The 25,853-nt window shown below is 36.6% G+C and overlaps 1 protein-coding gene across 4 annotated transcripts in view; it reads left to right on the top strand.

Annotated features, from left to right (window-relative positions):
• The window catches only part of VAV3 (vav 3 guanine nucleotide exchange factor), a 424,388-nt gene that overhangs the window by 328,054 nt on the left and 70,481 nt on the right, over positions 1–25,853 (top strand). For all 4 annotated transcript variants that reach the window (XM_011935219.1, XM_011935218.1, XM_011935220.1 and 1 more), the window contains one exon: positions 21,994–22,130. In XM_011935219.1, coding sequence (XP_011790609.1) covers positions 21,994–22,130 — 137 coding nt within the window. The remainder of the gene's footprint in view (positions 1–21,993; positions 22,131–25,853) is intronic.

Genomic DNA, 25,853 nt, shown 5'->3' with positions numbered 1-25,853 from the left:
AGGGGTAAAGGAAGAGAATGTATGTAGTGAAAATATTGGCATAAAAACCTCTATTCTGAAGACCACGTGGCGTTACTTATGAACATGGTGACCCGGGGAACATTCTCTGAAAATACACTTCCCCCTCCCTGTTTTGATTCTGAAACAGTTTCCCTTCTCCTCACAGTTCTACCTTCCTTCAACAGTTGCATTTACAGATAATATCCATCACCCTTTGTTTCTTTATGCATCACTAATGTGTGTATAAAGCAGAGATGGCGAGAGCTGCCATGCATTTTGGCTGTGTGATTTTGCAATCAGGAGACGACCTAGTAGGTATGCAGCAATTCTGACTTGGAAAGATCCCTCCTCCCTCTGAATCAGGCTGGGACAGAGTGGTTCTAGCATTGGCCTGTGAAACACTGGCTCTGCCCTCATCTGGGATGGCTGTGTGCAGTCAGGTATGTAAAACTAGTTGGCTCCCACCCTTGAGCTTGTCATATGACTGATCATATGAAAGTGTATTTGTGAGCTATAATTATTGAGGTATGTGCCTTATCTCCCTTGCTAGACTGATAGCTCCTTTGAAGACAAACACCTGGTCTTTATCTTTACAGTTCCTAGGGAGATTTAGTGCAGGACCCTTCACACAAAAGTGTTCAGCAGTGCTGAGCCAAGGAGGGTGGATACAATGGGAGTAGTCTACCTACTAGTGGGGAAGGATATTTTATCACTGACATTGCTGAGAATTGCTGGCCCATGTGATAAGAAAAACTAAACCAGCTTTGATTAAAAGTCAGTTTTATTATTGTTTTTAAATTATCCCCAGACAATGCACCCCTTGTTGTCCAGCCTGGCATGGACCACTCTCAACCGCCATATGTTTCCACAATCTAACCCTTCTTCTACACCACTGGTATTTAGTAAATTATTATTCAATTTGTCGACTGTTGTAATAGTCTCCCAACTGTTCATCTTGCCTGCAATCCTGACTTCTTTTATTGACCCCTCCAGACTATCAGAAGAATGATTTGCCTAAAGGAGAGAGAGCATGGCCTCTCCTACTTAAACTCTTCAGCCCATACTCAGAACCAGTCTACAGTATATTAACTATAAAAGGCCCCCAAGATCTGATTCATACCTAACTTATTTCTGCTCCTCCAGCAATAGTAGAGATCTGGTACTTTTCCACATGTCCTGAATTCTTTCTTGCCACTATACCTTGGCTCATGCTCTTGTTTCTGAACAAAATAACTTTACTTCTCAGTTTACTCTACTTCTATATCTGGTTAATTCCTATTTATCTATCATCCATCCATCTAAACTTAGTTCTAGTATTCCCTCTTCCAAGAAGTCTGCTTTATCGTACTCCATATCTGGTGTGCATTGTGGGCCCCTCTCCCATGACAGCACTGTGATAGTATTTTTTTTTTTTTTTTAATGATCTGGGTACACACCTACTTTCTACAATCTTTCATAAGCTCCTTAATAACTGGAGTTTCATCTTTTCATATTTATACCTGTAGTATCTGGAACATAGCAGGTGATCAGGAAATACATGTTAAATTGAATTGGAAGCCCAGCTTTATAAAAGGGAACAGTGGTTTTTGGTGTGAAAATTTTTTTAACCTCTTTGAAAAGTCGAAGAGGTTATGCTGCTGCTTTTTATACTTTGAAAGTTAAGAAAATGGTTTGTTCAATCACTGCAAGTTCTCACTTATAAGTAGGAACTGAACAATGAGAACACGTGGATACATGGTGGTGGCAGAGAACAGCACACACTGGGCCTTTTGTTGGGGGTTGGGGAGGGAGAGCATCAGGAATAATAGGTAATGGACACTGAGCTTAATACCTAGGTGATGGTTTGATCTGTGCAGCAAACCACCTTGGCACATGTTTACCTAGGTAACAAACCTGCACGCCCTACACATGTACCCTAGAATCTAAAATACAAGTTGGAGAAAAATAAAATAGGAGGGGAGGGCAAAGAGTGATTGTACAAAACAAGGTGAAAAATATAGTAAACATTATGTAATAGCTAATGTATGCTTATTCAACCATTACCAAAGAGGAAAAAAAGAAAATGGTTTGTTAATGAGCCACCAGTCAGTCCTATTTTACTAATTGTATATTTTTGAGACTAATGTACAAAAATAATGAAAAGCATTACATTTGAGTATTGATGAGCCCATACTACCTTTGTTATTTGTTTTCGTATCATAAGAACAATTAATATTTCAAACCCACAGCATCACATATAACTTATAAAGTGATATTTTGATAAGTTTTGGAGGAATCTTCAAGTGAAAATCATTTGTCTCTAATATCAACCACTTAGAGCCAAATTAGAACAATAGGAGTTTCATTTAGGCTCCATAAGTAGCTGCAGTAGAATATTACTATGATATTAGTTGCTGAAATTATAAAGGGGAATTTGCTGATACCAAAAGGCAAGGCAATCAAATTTTTCAGCAGAGGTAAAATACTACCAAACACTTCATTTTGCAAATTGGCATTTTTTTCTTTGAAGCTCTGACCACTTTATAGGCAATTATCTTGAATCATGTGGCATGTAAGTCTGCCTATTACATTCTTCTAGCTATAATATGTTTGGTGAAAGAGGTTATCAAACCATTTGTTTTCATTATATTCATTTTCGATCCAAATTTACCTAGGATTCAAAAATCTAGAGAAAGTTTATGGAGGTTACAGAAGGCCCAGAGATATTTTCAAAGCCCTTCCAATAAAATATTATGCATATTTATTTTGTGAAGAGTAATATTTGGACCAGAAATATGTGGTTTAGGACAGACATTTCTCAACTTTCTTTCATTATAAAAGTTTTTTTAATGACCCAAATGTACACAAGCCTGTACAACAGTATAGAAGTCTGTATCTTAAAATTCCATTTGAATATCTGCAAAGGGAAAGTATATTTTTAAGTCACTGAATACACTTTGCATTAGGTAGTTATCACCCTCAGATGCTTCCAATTAATCCTGACTAACCAGATGAACTAGAGTAACATGATATTCCAGTCTTAAATACATTTTTTGGTTTATACAAGAATGTGGATTTACCACATATATTCTTAAAACATAAATTCTTCAGCATGTTTAAAATATGCTTAGATTTGTAAAGAACTGTAATTGAAAGCCCAGGGAAGCTTCAGGAGGACAAGACCAGCCTGGAGCAGCCCAGGAAGTGAATGTGCAGGTCATTGCTGTGGATAGTGAGAGTTTCAGTGTTGGGGAATTTCTGCTCTCTGATTGACACCTGCCCCATTCTGAAAGTGCTTTCAACTGCTGGAATTGGATAGGGTTACCAACTTTTAGCTTCATTGCTTTGCCCATTACTCATATGACTAATATGTCTTTTTCTACCCATTAGGCCCACAGAGAATTTGCTTTTGTTAGCATTTTTCTGGGAAGTATGGTACCTCGCAGAGCTTTCATTTGGTTCGTAAATGTTCTTGCTAAAATGTCAGCACATAACCTGTCATTCTGGTTGGATTTGGGCTATAAGAAACTTTAAGACCAGTGGCCTTGAATAAAATCCATTCAATTCTTAGTGCTTTTAATGAAATAGAAAAGATAACTATTGGGCCTCTAAAAACATTGATCATTGAGAAGCAGCAGCATTTGTGCTCTGGAAATGCACTGTGTGTGTGTATGTGTGAGATAACTTATATCCCTGTGACATTATTGTTTCCACTTCCGGCAGATATTTTTTCCCCCCTATAGAAACCTTTTCAGGAAAAATCCAAACTGAGCAGAGTAAAAATTGAGACAGTATTCTTTTGTGCATGTTTTTTGAGCTTCCCTAATGTTTTAGCTTTATAGCTTTTTAAAAAAACAATTTGTCATATTTTAAAATGTGATTTTAATCACTTGGAGGAAGGGGACTAGGTACATTTGTATTCATGTCGTGTGGGGATATAAATTTGTTGACAGTCTCATTTTGTAAAATGGATTTAATGCTGAAAAAATCGTAGCAATTCATGTTTTAAAATAACACAGCCTCTTTAAATACAGTGCTCTAGATTTCAAATTTTAGGTCTATGCCATGTAAATAATTATTCACATTATGAATTAAAATTCCATTTGCTTACAGGGCAGCTTAATTTTTTTGCTTATAGGCACATAATCACTTGAAAATCTAAATAATAATTGTTCATTTAGGAGAGAAAAATACCTTCCTCAACTAATCTGTAATACCAACGTAATTTTCAGTGGTAGGTAGAGAAATTGGGTATCACTAAGTCCCATAACATGTTAGATATACAACAGAACCACAGTTGTAATGATCTTGTTCTAAGGACTTACAATCTAAAGCCATTCCTTGTTAGAAATAGAGAATTTGACAACACGTATACACACAGAATGGCCCCATATTGTCATTATATTTGTACAAGCAAAATTAGTCAAGAAATGCAGAAACATTATTTTGTTAAAATTATTTTAAAAATTTATAATGATAAACATACACGTATGCTTTCATTTATTTAACAAACTTCTATTGAGAGATTATTGGGCACCAAACACTATACTTAGGATAAACAACTGAACAATTTTCATGATCCTTGACCTTGTAAAGCTTATGTTCAAGTGGGGAGAAAACAAAACAATTAATATATGTTATGTTTAATAACTATAATAAAAATTCAGAAACAATTGAACAAAGGAATGTATGGTGTATCTGCCAAGGAGGGTTGGGAAGACATTGCAGAGGAGGTGCCCTTGAGGGATTAGAATGATCCAAAAGCATAGCTTTGCACTGTGGAAGTGTGGAAATGAGTGGTTTACTTGGCGGAGGACGGTAGCAAGCACTTTGGGTGCATAATGGTTAGTGCAAGAGTGGTGCCTCTTGTATGTACGTGTCACAGAGCTGCCCTATGAAGGAGGCTGGTGGGGACTGAGCTCCAGGTAGCAGATCCTGGCATGGGAAAGTGTCTATCCAGGGGAAGAAACTTTTGTTAAATAATATTATAGAGTTAACTACATAAAGTTTAGAAAATCCATATAAGGAAAAAAGTTCTCATAATTTTACACATGAGATATAAGCATTGTTAATTTTGTGGCCTGTGTCTTTATGGATTTTTTTCTGTGCTTCTTTATGTGTGTGTGTGTGTGTGTGTGTGTGTGTGTGTGTGTATATATATAAACAAAAATGAGGTCATCTTGTGTACACTGCTGCTTGTGACTTGATTTTTTCCCTCAACAATATGTTTGAACATTGTGCCTCCCCTGAACACTTGATGAGATTATGTCCTTTTGGTTTGTGCTTCCATAGCATTTGCAATTTTTCTAATGTAAAACACATAATGCTTTATAATATTTGCCTGTATAATTTTCATTTTCCCTGTAAGACTCTAAGATTTTTGAGGATAAGGGAAAGGCTGCCTTGTTTATTATGTTATTCACATTCTAAGCAGAAAATAAGCATTGGGTGGGTTTTAAAAAAAAGTTAATATGCCTAGGAATGAATGAATGCCTTAGGAAAAGATGAACAAACAGAAACTGAAAGCTGAAATACCAACAAATTATCTCCTAAGATCTCCGTCACTTTGCAGCCACAGTGAATGATGTGTTTCATAAAAGGGAAAATGGGTGTAAAGAGAAAACTTCAGTCTGTCAGACAGGGAGGCTGTAAGGCCACTGGTCTGCCTTGGCCTGGTGCGTACTTCCGTCTTTCTTTCTGTGAAGAAATAGATGGATGTCTATAGGAGCTGGCACGTGAGTTAGTTTCTTTTCTAGTTACCTTGTTTCAAAGCCAAGGGAGCCAAATCTCAAAATGCCTTCCCACTCACTTGGATAATTAAGATGAAAATAACAATTATATAACTCTGTGTAGCAGAAAAGAAGTCTTCAAGTTTGGCACCTTGAAAGCAGTGTTCACTGTTGCCACTGGTACTCGAAGCGTAATGACTCTGTGGGAAAGATCTGCAAAGAAAGGAATCTCCCTTTCTGAGCATTGCAGGGGTTCAACATGCTATGACCTGCAACTGGAACAAGTACGAATAAACTGGGAAAGAAAAAAAACATGGAGTGGGGAAAGAAGTGAGTAAATTAAAGGTGAATCAGATTATCTTTGGGAATACTTTTTAGATGTCAAAGAATTTTCATTTCAGTTGTAGGAGAGATTTCCCTGATACATCATGGCGTTTCTGAAGCTTTCCTGTGTCTTGAGGTGGGGGAAAGGGAAGTATAAATGTTTGCCCTTTAGAATTTGGCAATATTCTGGTGATTTGTTCATGAAGATTATGAGGATGAGGGATGGAAAAGGTCTAGGTTAGCCCTCACCACTCTCTTTTTTGTTTCTCATTGAAGACTTTATTAGCTAATCAATAGATTTTACAAAAAACTATTTGCATGTTTTATCTCATACATAAAAAGAAGCCTTCAACAAAAAACAAATGCAGGTAACAGCATGTCCCTAATAGCCAACATAATAGCTGATGTATAGTAGAAGCTCAGTAGGCATTTCCTAAAAACTGTGACTACATTGAGATACATTTCTGTAGATTCCAAGAAGGTTATGTAAAAATATAAAATATTCTTATGTTTATCTACATATATAGTTATATAAAAATAAAAGCACTTCCTCATAAAAAGAACAATCACTTTGTCAGTGTTCCTGCATACTTTAAAGAATAAACTTCGGAATCCCAGGTGGTTCTCTTTTTGGACATTGTAAAGAGCTGAAGTCTATCAGATTCATAGAAATGTAAGTAGTTTTAACAAGAGCATCTGTGGCCATTAATTTATTTAGTCAGGTGAATTTCTTTCATTAATTTATCTAATCTCCATTCGCATTTCCTATGTATAGTTTTGAAGTAACAAGTCAGACCTTTTATTCTTTAGCTAAATATAGTATTATTGTATGTTTCATATAGTAAATTGAACATACTTTATTGGGGCCATTTGAACAGAAGTACAATTTTCTTTTATTAGAAAGAAATGTTGAAGTATTGTGCCCAGTAGGTAAATTGAGGCAAAATGGCGTTTATTGAAATGCTTACATCCTCATGTAAATTCTAGGTCAAAATCAAAGCTAAAACCTACATTGCAGATTTTCTAGTTATATTTCCTCTCGTGTGGCTGTACTAATGTCAATTAGTTAGCAATTTCTCTTCCATGACTGTACTCATGATTAAGTTGTTGGACATAATTTTTTCACAATACCAGTGAAGCATCTGAAAATGCAACTGAGTAACAAGTATGAAAATGCTGTTTTAATATCCAGTTCTGTTTTATGTTTATAATTAATAGAACTTTAATCATAATATGTGTTCTGTGTCCCAAAGAATATTTTGCCACAATCTTTGCATGGAATCCTGTGTTTTGCTCTCCCGATGGTAGCTGTGTGGAACTTCAGTTGACCTCTGTGGCAGTGTCATGCTAGATCAGAAGTAATACATCCAAGGTGATATGAACCACTGTGGTGTCTAAGACAATATATACCCAGAGGCAACTCTGGGGACAAAATGTCAGAAAGGATTAAGTTCCTGTGTATAACAATTCTTTCTTAGCCGTCCTTTTCTATAGAGCTCATTATTTCCTGAGATAGCCAGAAAGGGAAGATTAAGAGAACATAGGCCATAACATTTGAAATTCTTCTTAAAAAGTAAAAACTGATTCTTATTTGTAGGCCATGATTTAATACATGTGGAATTTTCTTATAAAGTCCTCGTTATACTACATTGACCTAACTGCTGTTAGATTGTTTTGTTTCATAAGCTGAAGTCTTACTTTAATTATTCAAGATATAGAGGCTGGGCACGGTGGCTCATGCCTATAATCCCAGCACTTTGAGAGGCCGAGGCGGGCAGATCACTTGAGGTCAGAAGTTTGAGACCAACCTGGCCAACATGGTGAAACCCCATCTCTGCTAAAAGTACAAAAATTAGCCAGGCATAGTGGTGCATGTCTGTAATCCCAGCTACTTCGGAGGCTGAGACAGTACAATTTCTTTGAACCTGGGAGACAGAGGCTTGCAGTGAGCTGAGATTGAGCTACTGCACTCCAGCCTGGGTGACAGAGTGACACACCATCTCAAAAAAAAAAAGAGAAAGAAGAAATAGAAATGATCGTCTTGACTGAAAATGGAAAATGTGTAAATGTTTTGTGTGTTGTTGCTTATGCTGAGGTCAGAAGTTAGGCTTATATGCAGGAGTAATGTTTTAATGTTTACTCTTTTTCTACTCTCAGGAAAGACTGTCATAGGTGGTCAGAGAGGAAAGGACATTGCAGGCAGCACAGAGAGCTAGGATAATTTCTTTTTTATATTTTTACTTATTTGTTTTGATATATAATAGATGTATATACTTTTGGAGTACATGCAATAATTTGATACACTGATATAGTCATATCAGGGTTAATTGGGATATCTACCACCTTACATATTTGTCTTTATGCTTGGAACATTTGAATTGTGCTCTCCTGGCTATTTTGAAATATACAATGGATTAATGTTAACTGTAGTCACCCTACTGATCTATTGAACATCAGGTCTTTCTGCTAAGTATATATTTGTACCCATTAATCTCTTCATCTGCTACCTACTACCCCACTTCCCAGCCTCTAGTAACTGCGGATATGCTGTATCTTCATGAGTTCCACATTCTTAGCTCTCACATAGGAGGGAGAACATGCAATATTTGTCTTTCTATGCTTGGCTTATTTTACTTAACATAATAACCTCCAGTTCCATCCATATTGCTGCAAATGACAGGATTTCATTCCTTTTTATGGCTACATGTATGACAGAATAATATTTCATTGTGTATATATGCCACATTTTCTTATCCACTCATCCATTGATGGACACTTAGGTTGATTTCCATATTTCAGTTATTATGAATAGTGTTACAATAAACATGGGAGTGCAAGTATCAATTGAATATATTGATTTCCTCTCTTTTGGCTATATACCCAGTAGTGGAATTGGTGGATTTTTAGTTTTTTCATGAGTGTCTATACTATTTTCCACAGTGGCTGGACTAATCAGTATTACCACCAATAGTATATGCAGGTTCCCCTTTCTCCATACCCTCACTGGTGTTTGTTATCCTCTTTTTGATAAAAGCTATTCTAAATGGGGTAAGATGATATTTCACTGTGGTTTTGATTTGAATTTCCCTGATGGTTACTGGTATTGACCATTTTTCATATACCTGTTGACCACTAATATGTCTTTTTTGAAAAATGTCTACTCAGATCTTATCTCATTTTTAAATTAGTTTATTTGTTTATTCTGAGTTGTTTGAGCCCCTTCTATATTCTAATTATTAATTCCTTGTCAGATGAATGTTCACAAATATTTCTCCCATTCGCTATATTGTTGATTGTTTCTTTTGCTGTTCAGAAGCTTTTTAGCTTAATGTAATCCTGTTATATTTTTGCTTTTGTTGCCTTTGCTTTTGAGGTCTTACACAAAAAACCTTTTCCGAGACCAATGTCCTGAAGCATTTCTGTGAGGTTTTCTTCTAGTAGTTTCATAGTTTGAGGGCTTAGATTTGAGTCTTTAGTACATGTTTGTATATGCTGAGATACAGGGGTCTAGCTTTTTACTTCTGTATATGGGTATCCAGTTTCCCAGCACCATTTACTGAAGAGATTACCCTTTCCTCATTGTATGTTCTTAGCACCTTTATCAGAAATGAATTGGCTATAAATGCATGGATTTATATCTGAGTTTCTATTCTGTTCCATTGATCTTTGTGTCTGTTTTTATGCCAGTGCCATGCTGATTTGGCTACTATAGATTTGTATTATATTTTGAAGTCAGATAGTGTGATATCTCCAGCTTTGTTCTATTTGTCCAGGATTGCTTTGACTTTATGTTATGTTCAGGTGCTTTTATAAACTGTAATTGAACAGTTGTGCATGTGAACTTTGTGCTAAGTGTCACTGGTGTTTTAGTTGAGAAATGAGGCAGAACTGAAAGTTTTATTTCAGTTTGTCTTTTCAATGTATAACCTTAATTTTACCAGTGTAACTGCCTACCAGATGATTTATAACTTCTTGGCACAATTTGTTATTATTTTAACATTCTTATTTTTCTTTGTAGCCTACAGTTTACATTTTTATTGTTGTATATTTTTATTATACTTTTAGAATGTAGGTACTATTTCATTATTATTTTCATGTGACTAGAAGCCACCGTATGTCTAACATTTTCCTTTTCCCTGTTAGACTCTAAGCTTTGTGAGGATAGGGGAAAGGCTGACTTTTTTGAGTAGCTTATTATGCTACATTTGAATAAGTGAAAACCATAATATAATTTTGGTACTTAAATAAAGTTGATGAAAGAAACTCTTTATGTAGAAAAAAGATGGAAAATAAAAATTTGGAGAGATAATTAGACTAATGATAAAAAAAGTAAGGGAAAAAGGAAGGAAGGTCAGGGAGAGAGTTAATAGTTTTCAGATGGATGGTTGGGGGAAAAATATTGAAGTATCAAAGGACAAAGCAATACCAGTACTATTCCTACAGTTAATATTCACCTACATTTCAAACATTTTACATTGAAAAGTTGTAGATGACAAAAGCTTATAGGATAATGCCTTAAATTTTTAGTGTTCCCAATTAATTTATAGGAAGGAGACAGAATATATATTTCCAATATTATAATCCCAGGGTTGTAGAGATTTTGAAACTAAATATCTGAAATTCCTATAATAATCTTAAGGATTTACTGTTGCCTATAAAAACTATCATTCTCACTAGAAAATTTTGAATCTGATTTCTTTTCCAGCTTTCTTGGGAAAGAGTGTGATGCATTCTTTAAGTATTGAAATCTGAATTAAGTACTTGTGACCTTTCTGTAATCTAATCTAAACTTGTTTTTCTCAGTCAATCAAGGATTCCACCCTTAGTGGGTAATAAAATGCTTTTGGAAAGAACACCACTTTTGCTTTTAGCTAGAATATGCAACTGGACTTAAGTTGCTTCATATGTAAGTGAAAATATTTGGCTAAATAAGAACCTTCTTCGACACAGTCGCTATACTGTAAGCATGTAGTGTTTTCATGGTCAGAACAGTATTACTTCAAAAGAATACACAACTCCACATGGTTTCTGATGTTTTCCCCTCTCTTTATTGTAGACACTGTTAAGAAGGAGTGTTCCTGGGAAGGGGGCAATTTTTTCAGTTAATGTTGGTGGTTGACACTTGGCCCCAGTGAAAGGGAATTTAGATGAAAAATTTTACCTATTTTCAAAAAATGAAGACACATAGTTAGCCGCCTCCTATGAAATATCGGTGGCTTTGAGTAATACATTTAAGTATACATTTGAGTAATACTTTGAGTATACATTTGCTTGATTTTAAACTGATAAATGTATATATTCACTCCGTTCATGTCTGAATCCATAAGATTGTAACTAAATGGTTCTATCTAACTTGAGTTCCTTTTTCCACTTCAGAAAAAGGTTAAGGAGAAAAAATTCAAATAAAAATAAGGGAGGGACTAAACCTTAGTGTTACCTGTTAGATATTGTGGTGATTGTGGATCCTCAGAGTTTGAAAGTGGACTCATAGAAGTTTTCAAAGACTGAGTAGGTTAGAAATTCTTCCAAGTAAATATTTTAATTGTAGCACCATTTTATAAATAAAAGACTGCTCTTCTGCATTCCCTTGTTCTGTTTCAGAAGTTTGTTATGGAAGACTGTTTGTAAGAAGGGTAGAGAGATTGTTCAATTTATGTGCATTTTTCTGTAGATATGTTGATAATTGGTCTCTGACCTAAGGACTCCATAGCCTCTTAAAAAAAAAAAATCAGCACATCAAAATAATGGTGCAGAGTCATTCATTTGCATTCTCTGAAACTTTGCCAGTCAGAAATACCAATTGCACATGCTCTTCATTTTAGCTTATAAATCAATAAACCCTGTCTGCATGAATCTGAATCTTTTGAGAATGCATCTGAATATGCTCTCTACTATTCAAGCAAGATGATCACAGGAAGGAGGGAGGTCAAGATAACAGAGAAAAATAAAAGCAAGCAAATAATTGAGTGTATAGGAAATAAAAAAGTTGGGTGTTTTTCTTTAACATAAGTGATATAAGTCATCTCATTTAAAGTGTATTCAGAATGAGTATAAATAATTAAGGGGGCCTTAGTAAGAACCTTTAAGAAATATAAAAGCAGTTTTACATGTCAAAAAGAATTTTTTTTTTTTGGAAAATTTCAGTTACACATAGCATATTGATAGTTGGGTAGAAACACAAATAAATAAAAGTAGTTTAAAAGCAAGTAAAAACTAATGATCAAGTGGCAGTTTGTTTCCATAATACCAATAATAACTGAATATTTGTATCATTAGAAGGTAAATTGGGCTATGAAAATAAATGTTTATCATACAAATTTAGGCAACATAAATATATATATGAAAGCAAGAGGAGAGAGATACTAACAAGTAAACAGATAACTGCGTGAATTGCAAGTTCATAATGTAGACTGCCTTGGCTGGACCTGTTACAGGAAAGAGGTCCCAATCCAGACCGCAAGAGAGGGTTCTTGGATCTTGCACAAGAAATAATTCAGGTGAGTTCATAGAGTAAAGTGAAAGCAACTTTATTAAGAAAGTAAAAGAATAAAGTAATGGCTACTCCATAGACAGAGCAGCCCCAGGGACTATTGATTGGCCATTTTTGTGGTTATTTCTTGATGATTTGCTAAACAAGGGGTGGATTATTCATGCCTCCCCTTTTTAAACCATGTAGGGCACCTTCCTGACATTGCCCTGGCATTTATAAACTGTCATGGCACGGTGGGGAGTGTAGCAGTGAGGACTAGGAGAGATCACTCTCATGACCATCTTGGTTTTGGTGAGATTTAGCCAGCTCCTTTACTGCAATCTGTTTTATCAGCAAGGTCTTTATGACCTGTATCTTGTGCTGCCTTCCTATCGTATCCTGTGACTTAGAATGCCTTAACCATCTGGGAATGCGGCTCAGTAGGTGTCAGCCTTATTTTACCCAGCTTCTATTCAAGATGGAGTTGCTCTGGTTCACTCATCTGTGATAGACCTACTTGCTCCAGGTATTTAAGGAACCATAAGAAAGTCATGACTGAAAAGAGTGAGCGAGTGTGAGGCTGGAACAAGATGAAACTGGAGAGTTATCAGGGACCAGAAAATATATAGGGTCTTGTATGCAATCACCAGGAGTTCAAATTTAATTTTAAGTCCAGTGAGCAAGTTTTTAATAGGAAACTTATTATATAATTTATTATTTTTTTAATCAGGCCTTGTGTAGGATGGTCAGATGTTATAAGATTGGATGAGGAAAAGCCAATTAGAAAGACAGTGCTTGAATTGGGAGGTAGAAATGAAGGTGGGAAGAAATGGTTTGATTAGACAGAAATTTTGGAGATATAATCAAGTGTATGTGCATGTGTGTTTGCACATGCATATTTGGAAGGGTGGCCTTTGGGAGAGAGAGGGTCCCTCCCTCCCTGCCTTCCTTCCATTGTTCCTTCCTTCCTTCCTTTTCAAAAAAATGATAATAATAATAATTGAGATAAAGAACACAACCTATGGCACCATGGTGTTTGGTCACAGTCTAGTAGATATAAACTCTGTACCAAAACACAAAGAAAGGTGCTATAGTGTGGTACCTACACTTTATACCAGCTAAATAAATACTGTTGGTGTATTGAGTGGTACTGAAGCAAGAAGATTGAGTATCTAAAGGAGTGTATGTTTAAGGCACTTAAAATGCACTTAAGGGAATGTCGGTAGGTGTTTTAGTCTGTTCAGGCTGCTCCAACAAAATACCGTAGACTCTGTGGTTTATAAATGACAGCTGACAGTTCTGGAGTCTAAGAAATCTACAATCAAGGTGCCAGTAGATTCAGTGTCTGGCGAGGGCCATTACAGATGGCTGTCTTCTCAGTGTTCTCACATGGTAGATGGAGTGAGGGAGTTCTTAGGGCCTCTTTTACAAGGGCAGAAATTCTGCAAGTGGGGCCCCACCCTTGTGGCCTCGTTACCTCTCAAAGGCTCCACCTCCTAATACTATCACGTTGGGAATTATATGTCAGCATATGTATTTGGGGATACATAAACATTTAGTCTATAGCAATGGGTTTATAAGTAGAAATTATATTTGAGTTTTAAGACGTGAGAATAGTGGTTCAGATTATTTTTTCCCTTGGGTTGGGGGGTGAACTGAATATTCAGACATCAGTAAGTATATGCCAGGAAGAAGGTAAAGTATGTTAATGAAAACTTGACCTGTTCAATAAATTTCAAATAATTCACAGAATGAGTGTAGGAAAGGAGTGGAGGAAATGGACCAGACCCTCAGAACTGCATATTATCAAGTTTAAATTTTATCCATTGCTTTCATGCAGTGTCACTGACCTTTTTTCTGTCCCTCAAATACTTTCAAGTTCATTCCAGTTTCAGAGCATTCATGCATAGGGCTCAATTTGCCTGTTAAATTTTTCCTCCCAAATACCTACTGTCTTCTCCTCAGGTCTTAACCCTGACCTGATGGCCTTCCCTTAAATAAAGCATCCCCCACTCCACACACACCCCTGTCACTCTCTAATCCAGAATCTCTTTCTAAGTGGTTCTTTATGATACTTTTATTTGGTATTATTATATTGATTCATTTGCTTTTGTGTTTGTCTTCTGCACTAAAATATGAGCTTTATGAGGGAGGGATGTATTCAGTCTTATTTATGGTAGCATTCCCAGTGCAAAGCCAGTATCAGTGCATGAATGATCTGTAAGTATTTGTTGAATGAATGAATGAATCCATAGAACCAAGAAGGAAAATTAGGTTCTTGCAGAGTGCCCTGAATCATTTTTACCTTTACGCTGTTATCTTACCTTCTCCTTTAGATATTCTTTATGAGTGAACTGATAATGGTTCATTTTGGTTGTGAGAAAGGAAACATGCTCAGTTGCTCTGGGAGCTGGGCGTTTATGGTAGGAGATTTAAAAAAAAAAAAAAAAAAAAAGCCAAGGGGATCATCTCAATAATCACTCTGGACCTCAGCTCCTTAGAAGAAGGGAAGAGTACAGGAGGCTTTAAGGGAATCTTTCTGGACCAACTGTTTTATAAACTAGTGATCTCAGTCATCTTTTCTTTACAGAAGTCAGAAATTGTTCTTTGCTGACTTAGATATCTGCCTCCTGCTTCCATGTTCTGTAAGAGCAAATATTCTTCGATGAGGGCTGCTCCTTTAGACTGTCTCCCTTGGCCTCCTCTTCAGCCACTGGTGTCTCACATGTTAAGCCTATTTATTGCAGTCTTTGAGTTGAGTTTAATCACCAGCCCTGAATTACTTGGGTGTAGTCAGATGAGCAGAATAATGTGATTTAAGTGATAATAACCTTATGTAGAAAGAACTACCTGTGGCTGCTAGCTCACACGTCCACAGAGCTGCATATGGATGTGTCAGGTTCTAAGAGTTCTACAGATTGTCCAATACAGTGCTTGCTTTTTTTTTTTTTGAGGGCTTTTGAGGCTCTGTTTTTAGAATAGATTACTGGGAGTTATTACCTTCCTCCTGGAATTCACCTAGTGTTGGTGAGCTCTCAGTTGTTCACCACTTGAAGAAAAGTTCTGCCTCCTGCTTTCCTGCTTCCCAAGATAACACCAGACATGTGACTCAGATCATCCTAAAACATACATCAGCCATGCCAGGCGGCCTCTTTTCTACCAGTCTCATTCCCTGTAGGTTTCTTAGAATGACTAACCTCAAGTAGGGAAGCCTGAACTAAGAGTCTATAAATTGGATTTTTGTTCAATTTTTGATTCTGATTAACTGTTGACTTTAAACGATTTATTTTAGTATTTAGTTTTATAATGTGACAAATAAGGTGGTTAGACTAGGCGATAATACTCTGTAAAATTGTGCAGTTGTGTTCTTTTTCTATCTTTAAAGAAGATGATAAGATAGCTCAGGGCTATGCTTCTGAAACTGGATTCCTTACATCCCTGGGAATAGCTGTTTGCCAAGGGTCTGCCAAGTACATGGCATTTTCTCCTGAAGCTTTGACCTTAAATATTTTAGGGAAACATTTTTTCCAATAAAATGTACATGTATAACAGAACAGAATGTTAAATTTGCATGGACTTTCAAGTAACACATGAAATTTTATAGTTATTTTATATTTGGTAGCCTATAAACACCTTTTTAATAAAGGTGAAAAAATCTTCCAAAGACATTATCATATCTTTCATCCTTGATTCATGATTCACTAATACTCCAGTAGACAGTGCCAAAGAGTGTCTAGTCAGTGGTTGTGAAGTTGAAGGAAGGCATCTCTGCCTTATCCTTGTTTTTATATGAGCTGTGACAGTGCTGTTTCCATTATTTGAGTCATCATTGTTTATAAAAATAATGTAGGCTTCTCTGGTGAAAATTTTAAAAATTATTGATGGGGAGTGTTCCCTTTGTGAACAGTCAGTTCTTTAGACCAGTTTGTTTTCCACCAAATTGCCTGCTTCTGTTGTAGCAGATGGTTTCCATGCTGTGGTTCCTTTTACTACTCTCTGAAGACCAGCAAATCGATGAAAAAGTCATGCTTTCTTAGAAAGAGCCTTGCAAGTTGTGATGGCAGGGGAATCCCAGCACCTAGCATCCCAGGCTCAGCCTGGTCATGGGGACCTGATTCTTAGATTGTAGACTTGTATCAGGAAAGGTCCAGATGTCAACTTATAAAGGGTTTTTTAGTTGGGAAGATGACAGGCAGCACTTATTTCACTGTAATTTTCTCAAAAGCAAATTTGGCAGTGGTAGGTGTTGGTCATGGTGTTTTGCACATGTACCCACAAGAATGTGATTCTCAAACTTGGCTAGAGTTCGGATATCACACCTAGGAAATTTATAGAAAAAATAAAGTACACATTTTAGGGTCTTGCCCAAGAATTATGAAAGGAAAATTTCCTAAAATTTTTATAGATATGAACATTTATTTTTCTAAAGTTCCCTCAGGATGGAAGTCCATGCCCAGTTGTATTGTTATCTTAGAGTTCACCTGTCTGTCTATTCCATGGACTGACTATAGGCTGTTTGAAGGCAGGATACTTTCCCTTGCTTTCCTCTGAAACTGCCACGCCTAGCACTTATGGAATGCTGAAGTCACATTTGATGAATGAATGAATATGTTATGCTTGTGATCAGTTTCCCAGGATAAACCATCTACATTTTCTGATATCTTGTAAAACTAATTATTTTTTAATGTGACTGTGTTTAGATTTTAAATTGGGCCTCAGTGGTGAAAGCCTAGCATATTACTGACAGCCCATTTATCTAGGAGGCAGCACTCTCCTCTAAGTTATTGCCTTGGGGAAGCCCATTGCATTAGGGCGGTGATATCAACATCATGAATAGATACTAATCTACATTGTAGCAATCGCTCTTCTTGCCCTGCTTAGAAGACACAGTGGTTGATGCTCCTACAATTAGCTGTTCAGTTCATTGAAGTTTGAACGTTTATGTGAAAATTATTAGTGAAATAGTTTATATCTAGAAAATTTTCTAATAGGATTCTACTTAGAATTAACTTTTTTAAAAAGTACATGTGTCACTTGGCCTGTGTCACTCTTAGTGGTACTGAATTCAGATTTGAAAGGAAATTTTGTTTCAGGTCTTGCTTTTAAAAACACTTCTGGCCGGGCGCGGTGGCTCAAGCCTGTAATCCCAGCACTTTGGGAGGCCGAGACGGGCGGATCACGAGGTCAGGAGATTGAGACCATCCTGGCTAACACGGTGAAACCCCGTCTCTACTAAAAATACAAAAACTAGCCGGGCGAGGTGGCGGGCGCCTGTAGTCCCAGCTACTCGGGAGGCTGAGGCAGGAGAATGGCGTAAACCCAGGAGGCGGAGCTTGCAGTGAGCTGAGATCTGGCCACTGCACTCCAGTCCGGGTGACAGAGCGAGACTCTGCCTCAAAAAAAAAAAAAAAACACTTCTGTATTGTTTTGGGAAACTCTAGCATTCTATGTACCTACATGTAGCTTTAGTTTTATTCAACCAGAAACACATGACTATTAGTAGAGTATAACTATCATTTTAATATTGCTGATTTGTTTGTTAATTCCTCCTGCGTAAGTTTGACTTGGGGATCTTGTCTGATTTAAGACTAAGCACAAGTACTAGTGTGAACAAAAGTTAATGAGCAAAATTGTCAAGTTATATATTTAGGGCATAGTTAGCTGTACAACAAAGCTTTTGTTGTGGGGTTAAAACAAAGCAAAATAATTAAACATCTGGCAGGAGATCTAATTTTGGCTTAGTATTTTAATCATATTCCCTTGGATAGTTATAATTGATTACATAAAAGTTTTAGGAACTTCTAAGATTGCCCAAATACACATGTTGAAAGTACATGTGATTATTTTGCATTTAATGTCTGAAGGTAGTTGCAATATAAATATTCAGATTTGGGTGAGCAACACTGTAACTCAGCTAACATGTCTGTTGTAAATAAAGTTCTGGAGTGGAGAGAAACTAAACAATTGTTGGGTCTGTATTTTCCCAAAAAGAGAGAAGCAACTTTCTGGGATTAGTTGTGAGTTTATAATATAATGAAATGTGTATTTCTTGTCCCTTTTTAAGGAATGTGACTGTCTGTTTCCAATTAATCACTGTCAATGAGGAAATTTAGAGTTCAACTTTTGTAGTTTACACTACTTTGCACCTCAGCCTCCCTTGAAGTATGGTAGCCAAGGGAAAATACGGAGTTTTTTAAGGAACTGAGGATTTTAAGCCTGACCAAATTTTGGAAGACTAATCTATGAAAAGGGGATTTGCTGCCTTCAGCATAATTCCAGATGGAAGGCAATAGGTCAATGGAGAGAAGTTACATAGAGATTTTTAAGTAAGTTTCAAGAAGTCCTTATTAGTAAACTCTATGCAACAATAACTGAGTTGTCATGGGGACATGTGGTGAATGTTCTGCCCTGGACGTTTTTAAACAGAGGTTAAAACCTATCAGAGGCATATTTTCTAAGGGGAGAAGAAAACCTACATTAAATTAATACTAAATGGCTGTTTGAAATATAAACATCTGTAAGTCTAATTTATTCTCCATTCTTGATCTCATTTGTGAAGAGTGATGCCTGCTGTGGCGGTAAATTGTGTTAAGAATTGTATTGATGATTGAGTGCTGACGTCAAGTTTAAGCCATTTCCTCTTATTTTAGTTGCAATTTTTTATCTTTCAGTTAATGCGAGTGTGTTCACATCCTTAGCAATGTAATGGTGCCTTTTTCATAAGAGGAAGAATATTAAAGGACATTTTGGAAAGCAACCATTTATCCCACCTGTATTGTAGAACACCTACTATATGCTAAAATCAGAAGCAAAGGGCAAGGTGTCGGAATTCATTATATCGCTGTGCCCTTGTTTCATTCCTTTTATCCTTTGATCTCTGTACTCCTGACAACAGATCATGCTGAAATGGGAAATGCTGACTCTCAGAAATAAATTGCCAAAGATAACCCTAACAAATGACCAAAAAACAACAACAACAACAACAACAAAATTCCATTATATCATAAACTCACAACCCATTCCGCAGAAAACCATATGAGTTGAAGAAACACTGTACTTTGTAAGTTGATTATGGCTGAATCGAGGTTAATAACAATGTCCTAGTGAGTATTACCTGAGCTTAAGCATAATTCTTGGCAAGGTTTACACATCTTTGCTTTGGGGATAAGGTCAACAACATACCTATACTAGTGTGCTACTAGGTGAACTTCCTAAATGAAGCTCATAACCAAGAAGAAAGCAATACCAGAAGAGACAGAGTAAATAAAACACTTAGGAATAAGTGGGACTAGAAAAGCAGTGTATCTTTCCTACTTTGTAGCGTAGCTAGGTCCTATTACTTGACCGGAGTATACTAGTGTATGTACCCTTTGTAATGTTAAATTTTGCATGTTATGGGCATGTTGTGGGCATTCCAATCTATCTACAAAAAGACATATGAGACAGCATTGCTCCATCCCTAACACCTTACAGCCTCTTATGGAGCCTAGGCATTTCTGTATTTTAATTCCTAATATATATTTGGGTGGTGAAATGCCATCAAAGTTAATTTTTTCCTAAACACTCTATGAATTTTCAGTTGTTTCTTCTTAAGAATGATTGACTTGGGCATATTGACAATAAAGGAACTGCTCTTTCCATCATTTGTCACAAGGCACTGCTCACTTTTATCCCTGTGGCTCTTGGCAACGGAAAACTGCAGTGAAGACCAGGGCTCAGGACTGGCCCCAGTATTTGAGGCCACATCAGCTGTTTAAGGTTTAAAAGATATTCTTTCTTGACTTCCGCCTCTATTTAAAACTGTCAGAAAAACAAAATTACCCAGGCAGTCTACCAAATGAGATGCTTTCCTTGCCCTAGATGTGCTCAATAAAACAGAGGTGAACTGCAATTCTCTCCCTTAAACATGGAGTTAACTATCATGCAAACCAGACTCCATTTAAAAAATTATTCTACTTTATATTACGTCCTTTTCCACCTGTTGGAGTTCTTAATCACTTGTGTGTGTGGGATATTTAGGTTTCATTTTAAATTAGCAGTAGCAACTTAATAGAATGTGTAAAATAAACTCTATACTAAAGGCATTTGCAGTGTATTGAGAGCAAGTCTGTTAAACATTTACCTGAGAGGAGTTCTCTTATAGAGTGTTGTTTAGGGGAAAGTCAATGAAATCTGCTGTTGCTGTTAGGGTGAGACCTTATGACATCTGGTAGGGAAATACTCCCTGAATGTGAGATTAAAATCATCCCTCTGGGGGTTCTGCGGCACAAGAACAGAAGCAAAGGAAGATGTAGCAACTCCTGACAAGCCTCAGCAGTCCCAGCAGCTAAAGTGGGGTGAAGGGCACAGTGTTTTTCAACCTCTGCCTCCTGATTGGATTGATAAACAAGTGTTGAATAAAACTTTTCTAGTCTGTTCAGTTTATAACCACACTTGTTTTTCTCCCTCTGGCATGGTTGTTCAAAAGAATTTTGAGGACTTTAATAAACTGTTTGCTGAAGCATTTCATGTAGCTTTTGAGTTTTTTCTAGGTAACTTAGACATCTAGAACCGAATGACAGCCATTCATCCTTCTTTACATGTTTAGTGCAGCATTTTCAGCCAGTTACAGCTTCACCATGGTTAATCATTAGCATAAAAAGTTCTGAAGCATAATAAAGGCTTCAGTCCTTAAATGTGCAAAAAATATCATGTTTATGAGTGGACCTCTCTTAGCTGGGAGCAGCTTCACCTGTAAACGAATAAGTGTGAGGTTGTTCATTGTGACCAGTATTGCTGCACCTAGACCCATGTTCAGTTGAAGCTGCTGTTCTCTCAAAAATGAAATATTGAACTGAGGACTTCATTGTGCATTCAAAGAAATACAAAGAGAAGAAATGGATCTGTATTTCAAATATCATTGGTGCTATTGGCTTAGACATGTTCCCTTTGTTGGGTCTGTTTTGCAAGCCTAAATTTGAGCCTGAAGAGTTTCTCCATATAAATGTCTTAAGTATTGCAGTGGCACATCCATCACCTTTTTGCTTTTGAATTACAAAGGTAACCTTAAGATATGATCCATATACTGGGCAATGTGATACATACACATACTCAGTGATGAAATCAGCCAGTACCCAAGAGGAAAGTAATAGGCAGAAAGGATAGAGTTGATGAAAAAATTGATTCTTTTCCATTAAACTGTATGTGATGTGTTTTTTGTGAAGCAGGTATCAACTGAAGGAGAAATATTTTTTCAACTAAAAAGAGATTGATGTTAAGGGAGAGGAAATGTATTCAGAGATCATGGCATAAATATGTGTCTTATTCTATTACCATCTCATATAATAAGAAAGTTGAAAAGCATTCTATTGTAGTTACTTAAAATGTTTACTTGGACTTGGTGGTATTAATACTTTTTAATGTTAATAATGGGTTTTTTTTTTTTGTAAAGTACATGTAGACTTCACACATCATTGTTTTTTCAATTCTAAAACTTGTTTGGCTTATTTTCAGGTTTACCAAAGATGCAGGTCATTAGGAACTATTCTGGAACACCACCCCCAGCTCTTCATGAAGGACCCCCTTTACACCTCCAGGCGGGGGATACGGTTGAACTTCTGAGAGGAGATGCACACAGTCTGTTTTGGCAGGTACTATTGTTACCGGAAAGGAGTCCTGATCCAGCCCCAAGAGAGGATTCTTAAATCTTGTCCAAGAAAGAATTCAGGGCAAGTCCACAGTGCAAAGCAAAAGCAAGTTGTTTAAGAAAGTAAAGGAATAAAAGAATGGCTACTCCATAGACAGAGCAGCCCCGAGGGTTGCTGGTTGCCCGTTTTTATGGTTATTTCTTGATAATATATTAAACAAGGGGTGGATTATTCATGCCTTCCCTTTTTAGACCGTATTGGATAACTTCCTGACGTTGTCATGGCATTTGTAAACTGTCATGGCGCTGGTGACAGTGTAGTAGTGAGGACGATGAGAGGTCACTTTCGTGGCCATCTTGGTTTTGGTAGGATTTAATCAGCTTCTTTACTGCAACCTGTTTTATCAGCAAGGTCTTTATGACCTATATCTTGTGCCAACCTCCTGTCTCATACTGTGACTTAGAATGCCCTAACTCTCTGGGAATGCAACCGAGTAGGTTTCAGCCTCATTTTTACCCAGCTCCTATTTAAGATGGAGTCACTCTGGTTCACACGCCTCTGACACTGTCCAACAGTTTGTTAGATTTAATGCATGATTTATTACCGCTTAAAGAAAAATGACTCTTGTCTTTAGAAACTGCATGCTTTCAGCTTCAGAAAAATTACATGATGTGCGGAAAATATTTTTTATTAACCTGTTTTATATTTACTAATGCCAAAGTGGCAACAAAAATTGGAACACTAGAGAAAAATACTATCAGTGCTGTGGGGTCATAATTATCATTTTTATTAAAAATTCCTACTTTACCAAAGCATTTTATCCAAACCTAGGACCTGTGGGTATGATCTAATTTGCATGGCTTTAATATATTAACAGTTCACTTCAGGGGAACTACCTAATTAGCTTGCCTGTGGCCATTTCTGACCATATTTGCTTTTTGCCTACCCACGGTAATACCTGGAGTTCTCAGAGGTGCTCTGGGCATTATTTAACATCTGTGAAATGTAAAAAGTAAGTGAGCATATTGATGTTTGCCCATGATGAAATCTCTCTTGGCCCGTGGACCTTTGTATTTGGTTGAAACTTTTTTTGAGCTTAGGTAAATATGGTATCATGTTAAGATTGAATAAAGCTATTCATTAAATTCCTGAATTTCATGTGTATGTTAGAAATATTTCCCAATGATGTTGAGGAAAGAATTGGTTTAAAAATCTATTGTGCATTGACGGAAAAATAAGTGATGATCAACAGATTATCACGAGTGAAATGTGGTTAGAGGTAAAAAGAGAGAAATCAGAGAAAAGACTGTTGGATAATAATCAACTGTGCACATGTGGAAGAGACAGCTATTTTATTTGCTTAAATCTATTTTATTGTCTGTCATCTTAATATAAGAATGCCCAAAGATTGAACATTTATCTCTAACCACCATTTCAACTGTGGTAGCCAATGAATTTTCCAAAGCTCCACCATTCTTCTTAAGTATCCCACTCCTTCCAAACTTCATCCTTCGCAGAAAAGGAAAGGTCTTCAGACCACTTTGTGTCTGTCAGCCTAACCAGAAAACATACCTGCCTTTGTAGCCATAAGGCTCCTCACATTCAAGACTTATCTTTCTTCTTGAACTTTTTATCCTATATTCCATCAGCTGGGTTTTGACTCCTGAATTTTCAACTTCATTCTCTCCACTGGCTCCTTTTCTATAGCATATAAATATGCTCAGTCTCCTCCCATATTACACACATAACCTTTTGTCTGGTTATGCCAGACACTCTGTCACCCTCTTCCTCTCCACAACCAAAGCTAAGCTTGTTGGGGAAGTAGTCTGTGCTCAATTTCTACCACTCCATGTCCTATTCATAAGCCAGCCTCTTGCAGAAACTACTCCTTCTTGGATCATTAGTGCAACTTTATATAAAAACTTTGAGATGAATGATAAACTATGCATAGTTTAAGTGTAACATTTGAGAAGTTTGAACACACACACACACACACACATATATATATAAGTGAAACCATCACTATAATCAGGAGAATAAACATATCTAATATCATCCCTAAAGGTTTTTGTGCCCCTTGGTAATCCCTCCATCATGCTCCTATCTGTTGCTTTGTTCCGCCTCGCCCAACAACCCTCAGCAACCACTGTTCTGCTTTCAGACTAGAGATGAATTTGTGTTTTTTTTAGAATTTGATGTGCATCACATAGTATGTATAATTTTTTTGTGGCTTATTTCACACAACATGGTTATCCTGAGATTCCATCACGTTGCTATGTGTAACAATAGTTCTTTCTTTTATTGGTGATTATCATTCCATGTGTGGAACTAGCACAATTTGTTTACCCGTTAGCATGTTGATGGACTTTCAGGTTGCTACTAGTTTTTGGCTACTGCGAATAAAGCTTCTATGAACATTCAAATATAAATCTTTGTATGGACATAATGCTTTTATTTTTCTTAGGTACTAATACCAAGAGGGGAATGTATAGATCATATGTAGATACATGTTTATTTTAGAGAAATTACTAAATTGTTTTTCAAAGTGCCTATGCCATGTTACATTTCTCCCAATTGTATTTGAGAGTTCTGGGTGCCTCTTATCCTTGCCAACATTTGGTATAGTCATTCTTTTTTTTTTTTCTTTTTTTTTTTTAATACAGGGTCGTGCTCTGTTGCCCAGGCTGGAGTATAGTGGTACAGTCATAACTCACTGTAGCCTCAAACTCCTGGGCTCAAACCATCTTCCCATCTCAGCCTCCTGAGTAGTTGGAACAACAGGCATGTGCCACCATGCCTGGCTAAATTTTTAGAGATAGTGTCTAGCTAAGTTGCCCAGGCTGTTCTCGAACTCCTGGCCTCAAGCATCCCTCCCACCTCAGCCTGCCAAGTAGCTAGGATTACAAGCTTGAGCCAGTATTTTAAGTTGTATTTATCCTAGTAGACATATAGTGGTGTCTCATTGTAGTTTTGATTTGCATTTTGTTAATCATTAATTCATTAATAATGCTGAACATCTTTTTGTGTGCTTATTTACCATCTGTATAACTTTGCTGGTGAAGTGCTTTTTCAAATATTTTGTCAGATTTTTTAATGAGTCATGCATTTTTTTATTATTTGGCTTCGAGAGTTCCCTAGATATTTTGGGTGAAAGTCCTTTATAAAATATTTTATTTCCATATATTTCTCCTAACCTGTGACTTGCTTTTTTTTTATTTTCTTGATAATGTCATACATAGAGCAGAATTTTTTACCTTTTCTGTAGTCCAATTTGTTAATTTGTTCTTTATATGGATCATGCTAAAGGTATTACACCTAACAAATCTTTGCCTACCCCAAAGTTACAAAGACATTCTCCTTTGTTATCTTCTGGAAGCCTTATAGTTTTAGGTTTTACATTTAGATTTATGATTCATTTTGAGGTTTTTTTTTTTTTAACTCATTAGGCCACTTTGTTTTATTTTATTTTTTTATACTTTAAGTGCTAGGGTACATGTGCACAATGTGCAGGTTTGTTACATCTGTATACATGTGCCATGTTGGTGTGCTGCACCCATTAACTCATCATTTAAATTAGGTATATCTCATAATGCTATCCCTCCCCCCTCCCCCTACCCCACGACAGGCCCCGGTGTGTGGTATTCCCCACCCTGTGTCCATGTGTTCTCATTGTTCAATTCCCACCTATGAGTGAGAACATGTGGTGTTTGGTTTTCTGTCCTTGTG

This window comes from Colobus angolensis, unplaced genomic scaffold (assembly GCF_000951035.1).
Source record: "Colobus angolensis palliatus isolate OR3802 unplaced genomic scaffold, Cang.pa_1.0 Scaffold141, whole genome shotgun sequence".
Lineage (NCBI taxonomy): Eukaryota > Metazoa > Chordata > Mammalia > Primates > Cercopithecidae > Colobus > Colobus angolensis.
The sequence above is the reverse complement of the archived record's forward strand: the minus strand, read 5'-3'. Positions and strand labels throughout refer to the sequence as shown.